The 17177-nt window shown below is 34.9% G+C and overlaps 1 protein-coding gene across 5 annotated transcripts in view; it reads right to left on the bottom strand.

The window, feature by feature from the left end:
- Positions 1–17177, bottom strand: part of XRCC4 (X-ray repair cross complementing 4) — a 262034-nt gene that overhangs the window by 83245 nt on the left and 161612 nt on the right. For all 5 annotated transcript variants that reach the window (XM_012537378.3, XM_033409083.2, XM_033409084.2 and 2 more), the window contains one exon: positions 11537–11684. In XM_012537378.3, coding sequence (XP_012392832.1) covers positions 11537–11684 — 148 coding nt within the window. The remainder of the gene's footprint in view (positions 1–11536; positions 11685–17177) is intronic.

The following is a 17177-nucleotide window of genomic DNA, read 5'->3' on the forward strand; positions in this document are numbered from 1 at the left end:
GATGTTTTCTTTAAATGCCTGGTAGAAGATGGGCTGAGAAGGGAGAAAGAGACAGGGTTGTCAAGAATGTATGTCAAATCATTTTATGGGCAAGATCCCCAAATTGTACATATCATTCCCATTCACATCCTATTGGCAAGGACTGTGTCACATGGCCATAACTCACTGCCAGGGAGGCTGGGAAATGTATCCTCTAGGCTGGGAGCCATGTGCCCTGTTAAAACATGCAGATGCATGGGATGGCAGAACGGGTTCTATTACTAAAAGAAAGAAGGGGAATTGGGAGCCTGGATTCAATTATCAGTTTCTGCATTATCTTTCTTCAGTTTTTGTCTATAGACACCCCCATTTACTTTACAAAGCTAAACTCAAATATCACCTTCTTCTAGCCAGTCTTCTCTGATCTTATCACATCAGCTTATTCCATTGTCCTCTGAATGGAATATCAACTCTCCCTTCTCTGAAATTTCAAACTTCTTGTACCTATTATGGAGTTTAGCACATTTTAGCTATATACATATTAAAGATAGTCTGTCAGGAAATATAATGTGGCCAAAAAGGAAAAGATAAATGTATACTATTGATTAATCTTCCTTCATTCTTTTATTTCCTATACAAAGATTGTAGAAGACACAGTCTTTATTCTGTATTTCTAGAAGTGGTGTATGCAGAAGACAGCATTCAATAATGCTGGTAATGATAACACTGCCTTATTCAATTCACTGATAAATTATAATTTAAGGAATTACTTAGAAACAAAATTATTGTAAAAGATTTTCAAGTAAACAATGTCTTAAAATTTTACTGAAAAAACTTTTAATAATGATGTTTAAACAAAGCATGTCTGTATTCTTTGTCCTTTCATAATGATTTACCAAAACTGAACAAAATCCTTGAATAATACTTATGAATAGTTATATACTTTTAGTTTATTTAGGTTTTCTGTTTGTTCATTTCTTGTTTCTTTATCCTCATATTCGATTTCCTTCACACAAGTTTAGAACATGAAACAGCCATTTTATTTCATTTCAGGATGTTTAATACAGAACAAATACCTATTTAACATTTAGTTATATATCATAGTAGATGATTTAAGTTATAGAATTTCACTGTTAAAATGTAAATTTTGAATACAGTATGCCAAATAATAAAAAATAAATGCACCTCTATTTCTTTCTTTGGATATTAAACTATAAATTATGAACAGGGAGTCACTTCCTTTGATTAATAACTTCTCTGACCAGGTATAATGAATATTTACACATTATTCTGTGTTGGTAGAGTACTTAAAATGCCTGAAATAATAATGATTATCAAGTGAAATTTGGAAAAATTTTATGTGAGAAAGTCTTTCAAGTGACAGAAATATAATATATATGAAATATGTGATAAATTCCCTTTACCTAAAACACAGAAAGATTATAACAGCTTCTTATTAAAATTGTTTTAAAACAGAAATCCAAGTCTGTCAGTAATTTGAAATCTAAATGCATGTAATAGCCTGAGGGAATTGTAGTACAGGTTGTTCCCAGGGTGAGCTATAAACATGGAAATACTCTATTTAAACATCTATGTAATCTCCATTGAAACACATTATTTTGAAATTATGTTAAAAAAGAACTTAAAATGCATGTACTTATAAGCCTAAACTTTGGACACATTTAATAATCATGCTTTAAAAGGCCATAAAGCTGTGGTTGATATTGAATATGTTTTTTAAAAATATTAATATTTTGTCTTTTCTGTATAGCTAAAAAAGTCCACTCAGGCAACCTGTATCTTAAAGTGTAACTGCTGATTTTATTGGCAAACCTATAATAATGCATATGATCAATCTTTACTTAATTATTTTGAGTTGCAAACACAACTAATAAATCATCTTTGAAATGCACTGACCATAATCAGTATATTCTGGAACAAGTCCAGGGGGCCATTAATCAAAACATGCAGCAAGGAAAGTGAGAGCCGCAGCCTGAAGAGTTAGGTAAACACACAGTGAAGTTAATAAAAACCTATCTCATTTTAAAACCACCACTGTGTTTACTTTTGCAACTAAGATAAACATTATGATAAAATTAAAGTTGTATAAAAAATGAGGTTTGCTAATGATGACCAAAGCAAATATATAGCAATTGCACATACATTTTATGTCCCTAATTTGACACTAGAGAAGTTTAAAGTTCAGTTACTAAAAACCTTCAAGAATTAGATATTTAAATCTGATAAATTATATTATCCATGAAAATTAAATACACACATGCACAGACACACACACACACACACACACACACACACACATCAAGTATGTTGTGGTTTAAATTAGAAAAAAAAAGCAATCAAGGTATAAACATGAAAATAGGTTCTTTTTGAAAGAAGAGGATGGTCAACTACCATATTCTAAATTGGCAGATGCAAATGAATAAACTGTAAAAAATAAGTAAATGTTTGAATGAGTTTGAAATTAAATTTTAAATGAAACAAAATGATAGAATACAAATGCATATATATAATGTAAATATCTATCTATTTATTTACTTACCTATTATCAACTGCTTTTAAAACCCGGTCTTCCAATTGTGTTATTTTCCTTCAATATAATCTTATTGACTGCTAATTGGAAGGAAAGAAGATTTGCTGAGAAAGGTATGGGCAATCCTCATTTCCATAAGAATTATGAGGAAAGGAAACACTACAGGTTTAAAAACTCCATAAACAAAGTTTCCTTTTCAGGAAGAGATTTCCAAGATTTAGCCAAAAGCCCTGGGAAAACAGTGCTTTAAAAATAACAGTGTATCACAGTCTTAGAGCTTCCTACTTCGATGGTGCTTTCATTCATGTGATCTCATCTGACCCTCACATACATGTTGAAAGGCAGGCAGGAGGTATTATTAAACCAGTCCTTGTACTCACAGAGCTGCAGTTCTATCTCTACTGTGATATTGTAGAAATTTTGAACAAACAGTCGAAAGTCACTGAATCTGATATTTACTCAGCTCTTAATTCACTGAGTTTCTGTAAGAATTGAATGAATTAAATGAATGAATTAAAGGAATTTAAGTGCTTAACACAACCCCTGGCACACACTAATCGTATTAAATATTAGTTATTGAAGCAGTATAATAAAGTAGCTAAAAAGTATGGTTTTTGGAATAAGATGATCCTAGATTCAAAATCACAGATGTAGCATTGTCTTTGGGCAAGTTATCTAATCTCTCTAGAACTGAGCTTCCTAATCTATAAAATGGGTATAGTTTAGTGAGACATATAAAGGGCATATATAAAGGGTTTAGCACAGTATCTAGGACATAAGTATTCAGTGAATGTTAAATATTATCATTATTATTGATAGACGGATTTGATTAACTAATAACTTATGTAAATACAAAATATCATTAACAAAAATTAAAAGGCAAATGATAGTCTGGGTAAAATAAAATTAATACTCTTAGATATAAAGCAATAGGAGACAAAGACCTCCACTGAAAATCAGCTGAGGTTATGGATAGGTAATAAACAAAAGATGAAATGTCAATAATCAATAAATGCCAGAGAAGAAGGATGTCTCTAAAGGTTAGGTACAAAAATTAAACAATGAGATACTATTTACTGATTAAACGATTAAAATGACCTGGCAATGATCAGAATGAATTGGAAAATAAAAGAACAAAAGGCAAACACTGCTTGTGGGAGTACCAGCTATGATAGCTTTCTGGAGGAACTCTGTCAAAACATAACAAAGGACTAACAAGTACATATACCTAATAAGTACATTACTAACCTAGTAATTTCACTTTGGGGAATTCATACTAAGGAAACAATCAGTCATATGTGCAAATTTATGTACAAGTATATACAACATTCTTTGTGATAGTACAAATGTGGATAAGGTCTAAATGTACAGTATGGGAAATGGTTAAAGAAATTATGATACATTTACACAATGGGACACTATAAATATAAAATGATGTTGAAGCAATGTATCTATTAAAGTAGAAATATATATTTAAATATTAAAATAGCAGGCTACATCATAAACAGTATGAGCCTTGTTTTGCACGTAAAGTGTGGAAGAGAAGAGATCTGCAAATATACAGAATACCATGGTGTTAATAGCGGTGGTCTCCGTGTGGGTGGGATTGTGCATTTCCTAGCTACCATTTTGTTTCTGTATACTTTCTGCTTTTGCGGGGGAGATAAGCATGCGGTGCTTTTACAATTGGGAAACAAAGAAAATGAACCTCATTTTATTGAGAAATAAATGGATTCCTTTAGTAGGTAAGTGGATAAACTGTGGTACATCCAGACAATGGATTACTATTCAGCACCAGAAAGAAATGAGCTGTCAAACCATCAAATGATATGTAGGAAATTTAAGTGTATATTATTATTATTATTATTTTTTGCTGTACGCGGGCCTCTCACTGCTGTGGCCTCTCCCGTTGCAGAGCACAGGCTCCGGACGCGCAGCCTCAGCGGCCATGGCTCATGGGCCCAGCCGCTCCGCGGCATGTGGGATCTTCCCAGACCGGGGCACGAACCCATGTCCCCGTGATCGGCAGGTGGACTCTCAACCACTGCGCCACCAGGGAAGCCCAGGTGTATATTAAGTGAAAGAATGCAATCTGAAAAGGCTGCATACTGTATGATTCCAACTATAACACATTCTGGTTAAGGCAAAACTATGGGGATATTTCAAAGATTGGTAGCTGCCAGAGGTTAAGGGGAAAGAGGGATAAATCGGTGGAGCACAGAGGACTTTTAGGGTAATGAAACAATTCAGTATAATACTACAATGGTGGATACTTGTCATTATATATATGTCCAAATCCATAGAATGTACAACACCAAGAGTGAACCTGTAAAATACGGACCTTGGGTGATAATGATTTGTCGAGGTAGGTTCATCAGTTGTAATAAATGTACTATTTTGATGGGGGTTGCTGAGAGTGGGGAAGTTGTGCATGTGTGGGGACAGGGGTACATGGGTACTCTCTGTACTTTCCACTCAATTTTGCTGTGAACCTAAAACTACTCTAAAACATACATACAATGGAATATTACTCAGCCATAACAAGAAACGAAATTGAGTTATTTGTACTGAGGTGGATGGACCTAGAGTCTGTCCTACAGACTGAAGTCAGAAAGAGAAAAACAAATACCGTATGCTAACACATATATATGGAATCTAAAAAAAATGGTTCTGATGAACCTAGGGGCAGGACAGGAATAAAGACACAGACGAAGAGAATGGACTTGAGGACACGGGGAGGGGGAAGGGTAAGCTGGGATGAAGTGAGAGAGTAACACTGACATATATACACTATCAAATGTAAAATAGATAGCTAGTAGGAAGCAGCTATAGCACAGGGAGATCAGCTCCGTGCTTTGCAACCACCTAGAGGGGTGGGATAAGGAGGGTGGGAGGGAGACGCAAAAGGGAGGGGATATGGGGATATACATATGCATACAGCTGATTTAAACTCTATTTAAACTCTATTTGACTGCAATTGGGCTACAGTGGGGAAGTGGACTCTCTAGGACCCTGGAAGGCTCTGATAGACATGAGAACTTTGGTGCAGAGCCAGGAGAGCCTGATGTGTATAATTATTCCTCTAAACAAAAGTGCATGGATTGTGCAATTTCATCCAGGATGATGCTGTAAGCTTCTAGAATAAAAAGGAAAGACTGAGCTTTTCTGAGTCGAGGAAGATTATATCTTAAACAAATTGTATCAGTGGTGGCTGTGTAGTACCTCACCCCACTCCAAGGAGGTGAAGAAATACTATGCTAAGATGTGCTGCACCTTTTCCTGCTCTGTGTAGCCACATGGACTATGATAAGATTGTGCAACCTTGGCTAATTAAATCGTGGACTTAACGTAGGGGTGCGTGAGTCCACATGTGTGGGCGGATTCACGTGTTGATTTACAACCTAACACTCACCTAAAATATTGCAGCTACACAACTACTTAATAGGACCATTTAAAGGTTGATTCAGAACACAGAGTTAAAACTTCTTCCTTACAGTTCAAGAAGCAACATCTGTGAAAAGTTATAATTTGATATTATTTTTAAGGTCGTTTGGAACAATGTGTTAGAACTCTGTGTTTTCAGAAGACATCCATCACAAAGAAGACTAAATCATGTCTGTGTGCCTCACACAAGAGATGTGAACCTATATATTTTTACTTGCTACCCTGCAGAAAGAAAGACTACATAAAAGTGTCTAAAGACTATACAAGTATTTTTTTGTACTTTTGGCCCAAACTATTTTAATGATTTTATCCTGTAGCTGAGATGATGTTGAACTCCTTCTTTTAGGGCTGTACGAATGTGTTCCAATCACTAGAATTCTCTTAGAAAATGACCCTGCTGCTCCCAGAAGGGCAGTTGGTCGGACAAGTAGGAGGTTTTCTAAGCAGTAATATTGTGGGGAGATGGGGAGGTGGGGAGGAAGGTCCTATATACAAACTAACATTTTGTTCTTGAGATACATTTAATGCCTAAAACTCTATAATTATGGTTGAAAGGATCTTATATACTTAAAATCACTAATGTTTGAGAATTTTGAGAGTTCGTATCCCAAACTACGGCCCTAAAGAATGCTATCCCTTGGAATGTCACTAATCCCTTTTTGGGAGGGAGGAAAGCAGACTGCATGACAGTGCTATGCTTGAGTACTTTTGAAAAATGATTAAACAAGTCAAATGAATTATTTACTATGGATTTTTTTAGATCCTTTAACATATAAATCTCCAAGTTTTAGGGTTTGGAGCATAAGGGAGCGTGGTAGCTGTGGTATGCAGCAATTTCTTTTCTTTTTTTTTTTGAGAGGGAAATTTAGTTTTATTTATTTATTTTTAATTGGAGTATAGTTGCTTTACAATATTGTGTTAGTTTATACTGTACAGCAAAGTGAATCAGCTACACGTATACATATATTCCCTCTTTTTTGGATTTCCTTCTCATTCACAGACTGCATTCTACAGAATTATGTAAAAGGAGATCCTAATAGGTATCCCACAGAGGGTTTCATATTCAAATAAGTTTAGAAATTCCAACTGAATTTAAAAATTGCAATTTCTAAACTTATTTGAATATGAAATCCTCTGTGGGGTACCTATTAAGATCTCCTTCTATATAATTCTGTAGAATGCAGTCTGTGAATGTTACCATAAAGAATAAATTCTGTACTCAATATCATTTAACTTCAATAAACGTCTGAACTTTCTTGCCCCCCACTATTCAAATCTCAGAGCTAGAGGCATTTTGTTCCACCTATATATTTAGCAGCTCCTTTGACCACAGAAGCTAATGCTTTTTCTAGTCAAGAGTCATTTAAGGAGGAGCTCAGAATTAAGTTAGAGTTGCTTGAGATTTGCGATAACCCTTGTTCCTGCTCCAATAATAACTTCATATCCCGGTTTTGGTAACTAGGTCTGCACGGTGTAGCCCTGTGTTTGGCTCCTTGTCTTGGTCTCCAGTACAAACATGATTTGGTTGTAACTTGGGTTTGGCTCTCTTCTTGGCCACCTCTCCCAGGGTCTGGAGCCTTGATTCTAAGAGAAAGTTTTCATTTATAGGTCCCTTGTTCAGATACAAATTTCAGTATCTCTTAAAAAAGTAGTTTGCTTTTGATAAAGAAAATCTACAGAAATGAGAAACAGAACAGCCAAAAGAAGGTAAAGCAGAATTTGCAGGTAGGGAGAAATGAGCTGAAATAGTTGAAGGAGTAACAGACATTAAAGTATTGATTAAATCACTTAAACTGAGCATTTTGTTTATTGGCTGACTTTGTTAACTGGTTGCTAATTTCAACAGACTGGGACGTTGATTCAATTTAGACAAATAAGTGAATAATGACTGGATTAATCATTTTGTTAAAATAATCCAACTAGTCTACCTAACCATAATGATTTCATGTCATACCAACAAAATGGTATTAATAGACTTTTATTATATTAGCTTTCTGAGGATGTTGAAAGAATTAATAAGAGCTCTTAAATTTAAAAAATTGAAATGAAAATTCTTCCTCAATTATTATGTTATATGATAAAGCATTAAAACTTTAAGCTGGGTGTCTAATAAAGCCCAAATATAGTGTTATTTAATTTAAATACATATTGTGTCATTGTATATATATATATATATTTTTTTAATTTACTTTTATTTGTTTATTTATTTTTGGCTGCATTGGGTCTTCATTGCTGCGCATGGGCTTTCTCTAGTTGCAGCCAGCAGGGACTACTCTTCGTTGCAGTGTACAGGCTCCTCACTGCAGTGACTTCTCTTGCTGCAGAGCATGGGCTCTAGGCACATGGGCTTCAGTAGTTGTGGCACATGGGCTCAGTAGTTGTGGCTCACGGGCTTTAAAGTGCAGGCTCAGTAGTTGTGGCGCCCAGGCTTAGCTGCTCCACAGCACGTGGGATCTTCCCGGACCAGGGCTCGAACCCGTGTCCCCTGCATTGGCCGGCGGATTCTTTTTTTTTCAAATTTTTTTTTTTTTTTTTTTTGCGGTACGCAGGCCTCTCACTGTTGTGGCCTCTCCCGTTGCAGAGCACAGGCTCCAGACGTGCAGGCTCAGCAGCCCTGGCTCACGGGCCTAGCTGCTCCGCGGCATGTGGGATCTTCCCGGACCGGGGCACGAACCCGTGTCCCCTCAACCACTGCGCCACCAGGGAAGCCCTGGCAGGCGGATTCTTAACCACTGCGCCACCAGGGAAGTCCATGCCATTGTATATTTATAGAAAGTGATTTTACATTGTTTACACTCAGAATTTTACTTGATGATATTAATAAAGTATATAAGGATGAAAATAAGTTCACAGTTTCTGTAGTCTTTGTCAGCTGGTTCATTTTGTTTAATATGTAGAATTAAAAGGACATACCAAACAACTCTACAAATCATAATTTCAAGTAATGTAAGATAGTAAATAGCAAGGAATGTATAGTACATTGTTATGTTGAATGATAACTCTTAGTGTTGATGCTAGTTGACAGACAGGATGAGGGTTCCCCAAGTATAATCATATTGTGTGGATTGGTCACACTGAAATTTTTAATGAATATTTATCAATAGGTACCAGATTCAAGGATTTCAGAGTCTTACTAAAAGTGGGAGATCATCAAAGATCTAAAAATATTCCTGAAAAAAATTTATATTTACCAAAGAAAAAGGCAAAATGTCAGTACAATTCTGCACCCCAGGACTGCTAACACATGCCAATTTAGGCTATTATCCTCGTGAGTACTCTACATAAGTTTCAGTATGTTTTCAATTTTCTAGTTTCCTGTATTTCAAAAGAATGAAAGTTTTACTACTGGGAATCCAAAACTGTACAACATTCAGCAGTTTGAAAGCAGAATTAAAAAATGAAAAAGAAAGGAAGGACGATAGTTTTAGATAATTTTAAATGACTATATCTAAGAAGACACAATAATGACTAAAATATCAGAGATTTCTAGTCAATCTAATATTTTGATAACCCTTAAGAAGAGTCAAAAAGCAATATCAAAGGGTAGGGAAAACAAGAAGAAAAGTCCTCTGCGATGTGAGAACCAGAAATGCTATCATATACATGAGAAAAGGCTGAATTTTTAACAAGGGTCACACAGCCCAGCTTGGACTGGCCTCTGAGCAGCCTTCAGCCTCATCGCAAGCCCTCCCTTCCTTGCTCCCTCCACTGCCATCACCCTCACACAGTCCACCTCAGCGCATGTTTACAGGCTGTTTCCTCTGCCTAAATCTCTGCTCTCTACTCCACTACTGTACTCCTCATATCTATGTAATCGTATGAGTAATGTTTGTCTTCTCTCACGTAGACTAAGCTTTATGACATCAGGGACTGTGTCAAGTCTGCTCAGCATGTAAACATATGTTAAAAGAATGATACATGAATGAATGAATGAGGGAAAGCCATAGCTACAATTATTTTGTTCTCAACAAACAACAGTAACTACTGGGCATTTCCTTAGACAATGTGAAATCATGTGGTAGTCATACAATGAATGTAAATTCTACTGAGAGGCTACTGCAGGAGATACAGAGGAAATACCATTGTGAGCGACTGACAGAAATGTTTGAAATCCAGCATATGCTTAGAATTGAAAACAAGTAATGAAGTCAGGCTTCCTAGCTAAATTTAATGGGATATAATGGTTAATAAGCCATGGTAATGCAACTATAAACTCAAAACCCAATGATAAACAGACAACAAAACAATGCCACTATTAACTGTACAATGCAAACTTTTATGCAAGAAACTTGAAAACTCCCTCCTATCAGGTTCAGTTTCCTGAATGCATGGATTGTGCCTGTCTTGGCATCCTCATTGTCTATAACAGAATCCTAAAACTTCTTGCTCTCAGGACCCCTTTACACTTTCAAAAGTTCTTGAGGACCTCAAGAACTTTTATTCATGTGGACTGTATTTGCCATATTCAAAATAAAAACTGAGAAAAAACTTAAAATATGTATTAAATATTTTAAAAATAATAATAAACTGAGTATATGATAACATGAATAACATATTCTTTACAAAAATCTTTATATTTCCCAAACAAAAAATCTTGCGAGGTCAATGTTTTGCAAATCTGTTGATGGCTGGCTTGAATGAAAACAGTTAGATTCTCATTAGCTTCTGCACTCAAACAGATATGATCTATTATTTTAATTAAAATATACGAAGAAAATCTGGCCTCACATAGCTATGGAACTGAAGAAGGGATGACCCTGTGGATCGTCACAAAGGGCCTTGGGAACCCTCAGATCCTCATTCCATACTTTGAATACCAGTGGTCTGTAATATCATCTGTCACAAGGCTATTGTTCAACTACCATTTGCTAAATTAATCAAAAGTTTAGAGAAAAAGAAATAAAATCTTAGGGTATATATATATATATCTCACACACACGTACAAATGATTTGTACATTCATTTTGGATTCAACTGATAATATTCCGTATAAATGCAGACTGTTTTACTGCAATGAAATGTTAGTTATCCCAACACCTCAACATATGACAACTAAATTGGGATGTATACTGAAGGAGGGCAGTCTGAAGCAAAAAGTGAAAAACAGTGAAAATACAGTTTATAATTCCAAAATCTAATAGAAATAAATAGATTACTACAAAGAGATATTTTACTTGAAAAAATACCAAGCATAATCAAATCAAGTGGCTAAGTTGAATGTTCTATGAGTCTCTTTAAAGCAGTAAATTCGATCGAAGTTCTTTACTGAACACAAGCTGGATTCTAATGTTTTTAGTATCCTACATGCCATTTCTAATTAATCCATAAAAACCACAAGAAAAAAAATTTACTTATATTTTTAGCACTTCTGCTTGAAATATTAATAGGAATTACCCAAAAACCAGAGAATAAATTGATTCAAACATTTTACAATTTCCAAAATCATAATTTTTGTTCTTAAAAATAGCTGTAAGTAAATTCAGAAATAAAAATATAATTTTAAGATTATATATTAGATTTTTAAATGTCATCTCACTATTTGACAAAGAATAAAATGACTTACTTTTCCTTTTCTTGAAGCCGATGCTCCTGAGAAGCCATTTTAGGCTCTGTCCCAAGATTTTTTTGCATCCGCTGCCTCCTCTTTCTAGTTGGTGCAATATCAGTGACATCAGGACTTGAAATAATGGAATCATCTCTTCTTACAGCAGCTAAAATAAAATCACATAAAAATGTGACCAAACAAAATTATGCATATAATTTTTGAGCACAGTATCAACATTGAAATATAGCAAAATTATTTTTTTTATTTATTCAGGTTTGGTGAAGTGAGCTAGTTAGATAGTATATAATACTTTAATACCAATATAAAATCTGAAGTATATTGTACACACGGAACAACTTGATCAAAATGGTCTTTGCCTATCTTGAGCAACAACCTTCTCAAATGCATAGATAAAACTGAATTAGAGGCACCTCTAAAAGGTGTTTGGTGGGGGGGATACTGCTATGGAAATAATGAATCAAACTGACAGCAAAACAGTAATTGTTAGCAGGAATGGGGACTTCTAGTGATCCAGAGATAATTTTCATAAACTTTTTAGCCAACTGTAGGGAATAAGCACAAGAAAAATGTAAGAAAATACTATCAGATGTCTCTAATGTGGCTAAACCATTAAATTACCCTGAAAAATGTTTGATATACATGAAACAGAAGCAACAATAGAAACAGGCTTGATTTATATTCCTTTATTCTCTATGAAAAACTTAATTGCCAAGAGCTTTAGGAGAGTTCAGAATATTCATTGTTCCATCCAATACACAGTATATTCTCTATAACACATGTTTCTGTAAAAGAGAAGAGCTCCTTTGCTATTGGTAAATCATGAACAATATCAGTATAATTTGGACTCTGGATGTCCTGTTGGTTCATATGATTTTTTTCCAGCTTGTTAATGTTTAAAAGTGATCAGGGGCAAGCTTTCACCCCAATTAAAGAGAAAAACCTTAGCAATGTATAAAGGCCTTAAAAAGTGGAGATGAGTGTCTAAAAATCCTATACAAGTCCATCCCGTTAGCACAAACAGGGGCTGGTTTAGTGGAGTCAAGAACCCTATACTTTTCAAAAGTTAAGCTCTCTGCTGAAGCTGCAATTATACCTAAAGAGCTGTGAAGACATTTCTCCCTGTATCTCAAATCAGATGTTTAATTTTGATGAAACTAGTGCAATCAAATGCATTCAATACCTCCTATCTCCTCCGTTTAAGAGGAAGTATGATGATGCAAAGGGTTGCCGACTGTGATGCTTGGTGCAAATGTTGTTAGAGATTTAATGGAGTTAATGTTTTGATTAGGATTGTAACTGGAGAACTAACAACAACAATGTAAAGCTGCATAGACTTTAAGTGCTCTGCCCAAAACTTAACTTTTTTTCCCCATAAGCTCTATTAATTTTAGTGTGCTAATTTGCAGAGTGAGTAGTTGTTCAGGCACACATGTATCACATTCTAGAAGAAAAGTCTGCATTTTGAGTTCTCATTCTGTGCAGTCCAGGCTTCTCTGAGTGACCTGATATTACTTGGACACTACTGATCACTCTCTTGAAATGCTTCTTTTGATTTTTTTTCCCTGGAAATAACTACCATTTTTGAGAATGTATGTGCTAGACACTTTGCTATGGGTTTTATAAATATTATCTTATTAATCTTTAACCTTGTGAAGTACTTACTAACTTCATTTTATTTACAAGGAAACCAAGACTTTAGAGAGGTTAAGTAACTTGCCCAAATCACACAGCTTTTGCTTTTATATTTTATCATTATGACAATTAAAAAATATTTCTGCCTGGTAGGCAAATTACTTATTGATAAAATATTAACTGAATGTTCATCAAAGCATATTTTACTTTCCAAAGCTGCTTAAGTTATTAAGACATGTAAGTTCCATTAGATTTCTTATACATTATTTTATTAACCTCTAAAAATGTATTGGGAGTAAAGAAAGGTAAATAAAAAGGGGTTTTTTTCTCTGAACGTATTCCAGCTGAATGATTCCCTGATTTTTATTAAGCTATGAGGTGACTAAGGAAGATAATTCTGATTTCTTACCCAGTCAGCTCTTACACGGGGTTTACTCAATCACATAAGCAATCAACAAAGTACAATCTTGTCTATGAATAAAACTAGCAAAATTATCAGAGTTAGAGGATGCTTCAACTGTAGATAGACTTGTAAAATGGAGAAAGATTGCATTTAATGACATGTTGGACATTTATGAGGGAAGAATGTTAAGTTTAAATTAAAAGGTAAGGTGAACTTTTAAAAAATAAAGTTACATAAAAGTTCTGCCATTCATTTCAAAACTCCGGATAACAACTTACGCATTGGCACCCAACAGGATATTTTATACATCAAATGGTTATATTATTTGTTATAATGCCTAGAATTTACTTTAAAATGCAATGTGATTAAAGGTGTGTATTAGTAAGAGTGTGGCATCTACTCAAGAATTACGGACCAGGAGTAGTTTTCTGGGATTCTAATAATAAAGTCTATATACTTGAGGGGGCTACTAGAGGCACTTATTTTATTTGCATCTCAATAACTGATGATTTACTAATTAGTATACTGAACGACAAAAATGTGTATCTATTGGTGAAAACAAGGTATGAAAATGTGCATGATGAATATTGCATATGAGCTCTCATGAGTAAAATTAAAGGCATTTAAGATACAAAAATTGGCTAAAGTATTTTAGAGATACTCCCCACCATTTTATGAACAGGCTATAAGAATCCAATGAGGTTTGTTTACTCTTAGAGATGATGCCCTGTGCTAAATCTTCAAGTAGTTCTGTGTCTAGTTGTGAACTCTGGATGATTACTGTTGCCTGATGCCAGGAAAAATTGCCATTCCTACCTCAGGAATCTTTATATTTGTCAAAAGTGAACATTTTATATGAGGGGGTGACTGGAACACCTAAAAGGACACACAGCTGGAACTTCTTCAAGCTTATAGAACAAGTTCATGAATTATTTTGTCTTTACTTGTTAATAAATATTTAGCTGATAATTGTATATGTAGGAAAACCTAATCTGATAATTTATTATTATTCCTACAGTTTAAACTTCTTGGTGGCTACCATTATGTACCACAAAGAACTTAAGAGTTTTGTATAACCAAGAGTTTCACGTCAGTTTACTGCACCATTTTTATTCCTTTCTCTTTACAGTTACAGTGTAGCTCTCTGTAACACTGCCGTAAGGAAAAATGACTACCATATAAGCTTAATTACTGGTTAAACCAAATATATCTTTTCTGGTTTGTGTTTGCACCATGAGAAACAGTTTTCCCTTCAGTTTACTACATACATGCAATAGCGAATCATATTGTAATAGCTTCACTTAATATGTATGTCTTTAACATGAAGTTTTGATAATAATTATACAGCCTTTTAAAAAAGGAAAACATTCCATCTTATCCTGTCCTCTTCACACTGCAATGCCAGTAACCAGGAAAATGAGGCGCTACTCCAAACATCTGGTACCTACGTGTTAAATTGCTCAGCTTGAGCATTCCTCAAATTTCAAGCCATCCCACCTCTCTCCACTACTTCTGCTGATGTTTGGTCCTCACATTCTATTTGGTCTCAAGGCTGTATACTTTATTTCTATTCTGACTCTGGATACCTTGAACAATGATTCTGGATCTTGAAACAAGCAAAGCTGTTTTATATACAAAAGAAGAGATCTGAACTATATCTACACAAAGCCAAATATGGAACTTCCAAAATGTCTATATTATTCATAACCCTAGATATTTTTAATGGTGACAAAGTTTTCACTTTCAAGTTCTGTATGCCATTTTTAAGGGAAAAAATCAATTCATATTAAGTTTACCAGGTAATACATACTCATTTTAGCTGTGAGGAAGAGTTTGAATATAGTTGGAAAGAATAACAAATGTTCAAAGGGTAATGAGAAGGAGTGTGGCCTGTTTGGAGGAGTGTTCATGAGAGAAAAAGATGCAGGAAATGAGACTGGATAAGTATGGGCAGCAGGTAAAGAGAGGAAGGAAAATGAAGATAGAGAGACATGTTAAATAAATTTGCAAGCTTTCAAATCCAGGCAGAAGAGTATGAATCTGATATTGACAGGGGAGATTTTTTCTGAGATTCCACAACCAGAATTCTCAGTTTTTAATATTATCATCAGTCTCTTTGTCATAACAATGTGTCTTTCACCATTTCCAGGAAATTAAAAAAAGAAAAGAAAAGAGAAGAGAAGAAAAGAAAAGAAAGGAAAAGAAAAAAGAAAGAAAAGAAAAAACTATTGCCAATTAACTTACTACAGCTGAAATACTGATTGGCAGAGCTGTGGGATGAATTTCAAGTTCTAATTAGCTTCACTGCCTCTAGAAAATGGGGAATCTTCACACAAGCCTTGTTATTGTAAAACGAGGCTCCACAGAAAGCCACACTTCTTCTCATCTGACAGAAGAACTGTAGGAGTTTGGCAGCAGTAGTTCAGACATGAGAGGGGCAGAGTGTTGGCCTTCCTGGGTGCTCTCAATGTTGAAGTGAAATGACACTGTTGGCTAAACTGCCTAAGCCCCATGAGTTGAACTACCTGGTAAACTTAAGTCTCTGATGATTAAACACCTAAATATTGATATTTTAAAAAATCATTTTTCAGATTTATAATTAATTTTATTAGGAATTCTTTATTATCTCATATCTATGGATTTTTTTTCCTTCTTCATAATATACATATCTTCACATACACAAAGAGTCTATGGAACTGTAATGGAGATTGTCACCATTCTCCTTCTGGTCCCCCGCCAAACATATACACCTATCTCCAGCCCCCGAACCCACCTCCCTCCCACACAAAAAAATTAATGTCCTGAGACATGTTATTTATGGCAATGGCTCCTTAGCTCTTAAATTACTGAAAGAAGAAGGCTCTGATCTTCAGGTCCTTAGACCAGAAAATAAATGTATGCTATTTACAACATGCCATATCCAAACAAAAAACTTTGAGTGGTTCCCCATCACCTATAAAATAAGGTCCTAAGATCCTAGTCCTACATTCAAATCTCCCTACAACATGACCCTCACCTGCCTCTCTGACCATACCTCCCACAAACCTTCTACCATAGAATATAAACTATTCCAAGGGCTCCAGGCTTCCTACATCTTCCTTTTTTGTTCCTTACTTTCCTTGTCTTAAATGTCTTCCAATCAGCACAGCCCATTTCAGTCATTTCAGTCACCCCTAGTAGTTCCAATCCATAGCAATCTCTCCTTTCTCTATAGGGCTTATAGCTTGAACCACTCATTTTCCACATACTATCTTGTATTGTTATTCTTTTTATATATATCTCCTATTTCCCAAATAGATTATGAACACCCAACAGCTAGAGGCCATGCCTTATAGTTTGCTATATTCCTAATGTATTACCCAATAGTGTTATACATGAGAAATGTGATGACTTGAACTCTTATTTTGAAATGTGTATCTTATTTTTTTTAATCAAAACTTATTTACTTATGGAACTCAAAAGAAGTATAGGGAAAAATCCAATCAGAAGACCTGGGTTGGGTTCTTTATTTCTGCCATTTACCTTTGATGTATTACAGAATCTCTAAGTTCCTCTGTGAAAAAATGTATATTAACCATGATTACATGGGATAATATAAACTGT

This window comes from Orcinus orca, chromosome 3 (assembly GCF_937001465.1).
Source record: "Orcinus orca chromosome 3, mOrcOrc1.1, whole genome shotgun sequence".
Taxonomy (NCBI): Eukaryota; Metazoa; Chordata; class Mammalia; order Artiodactyla; family Delphinidae; genus Orcinus; species Orcinus orca.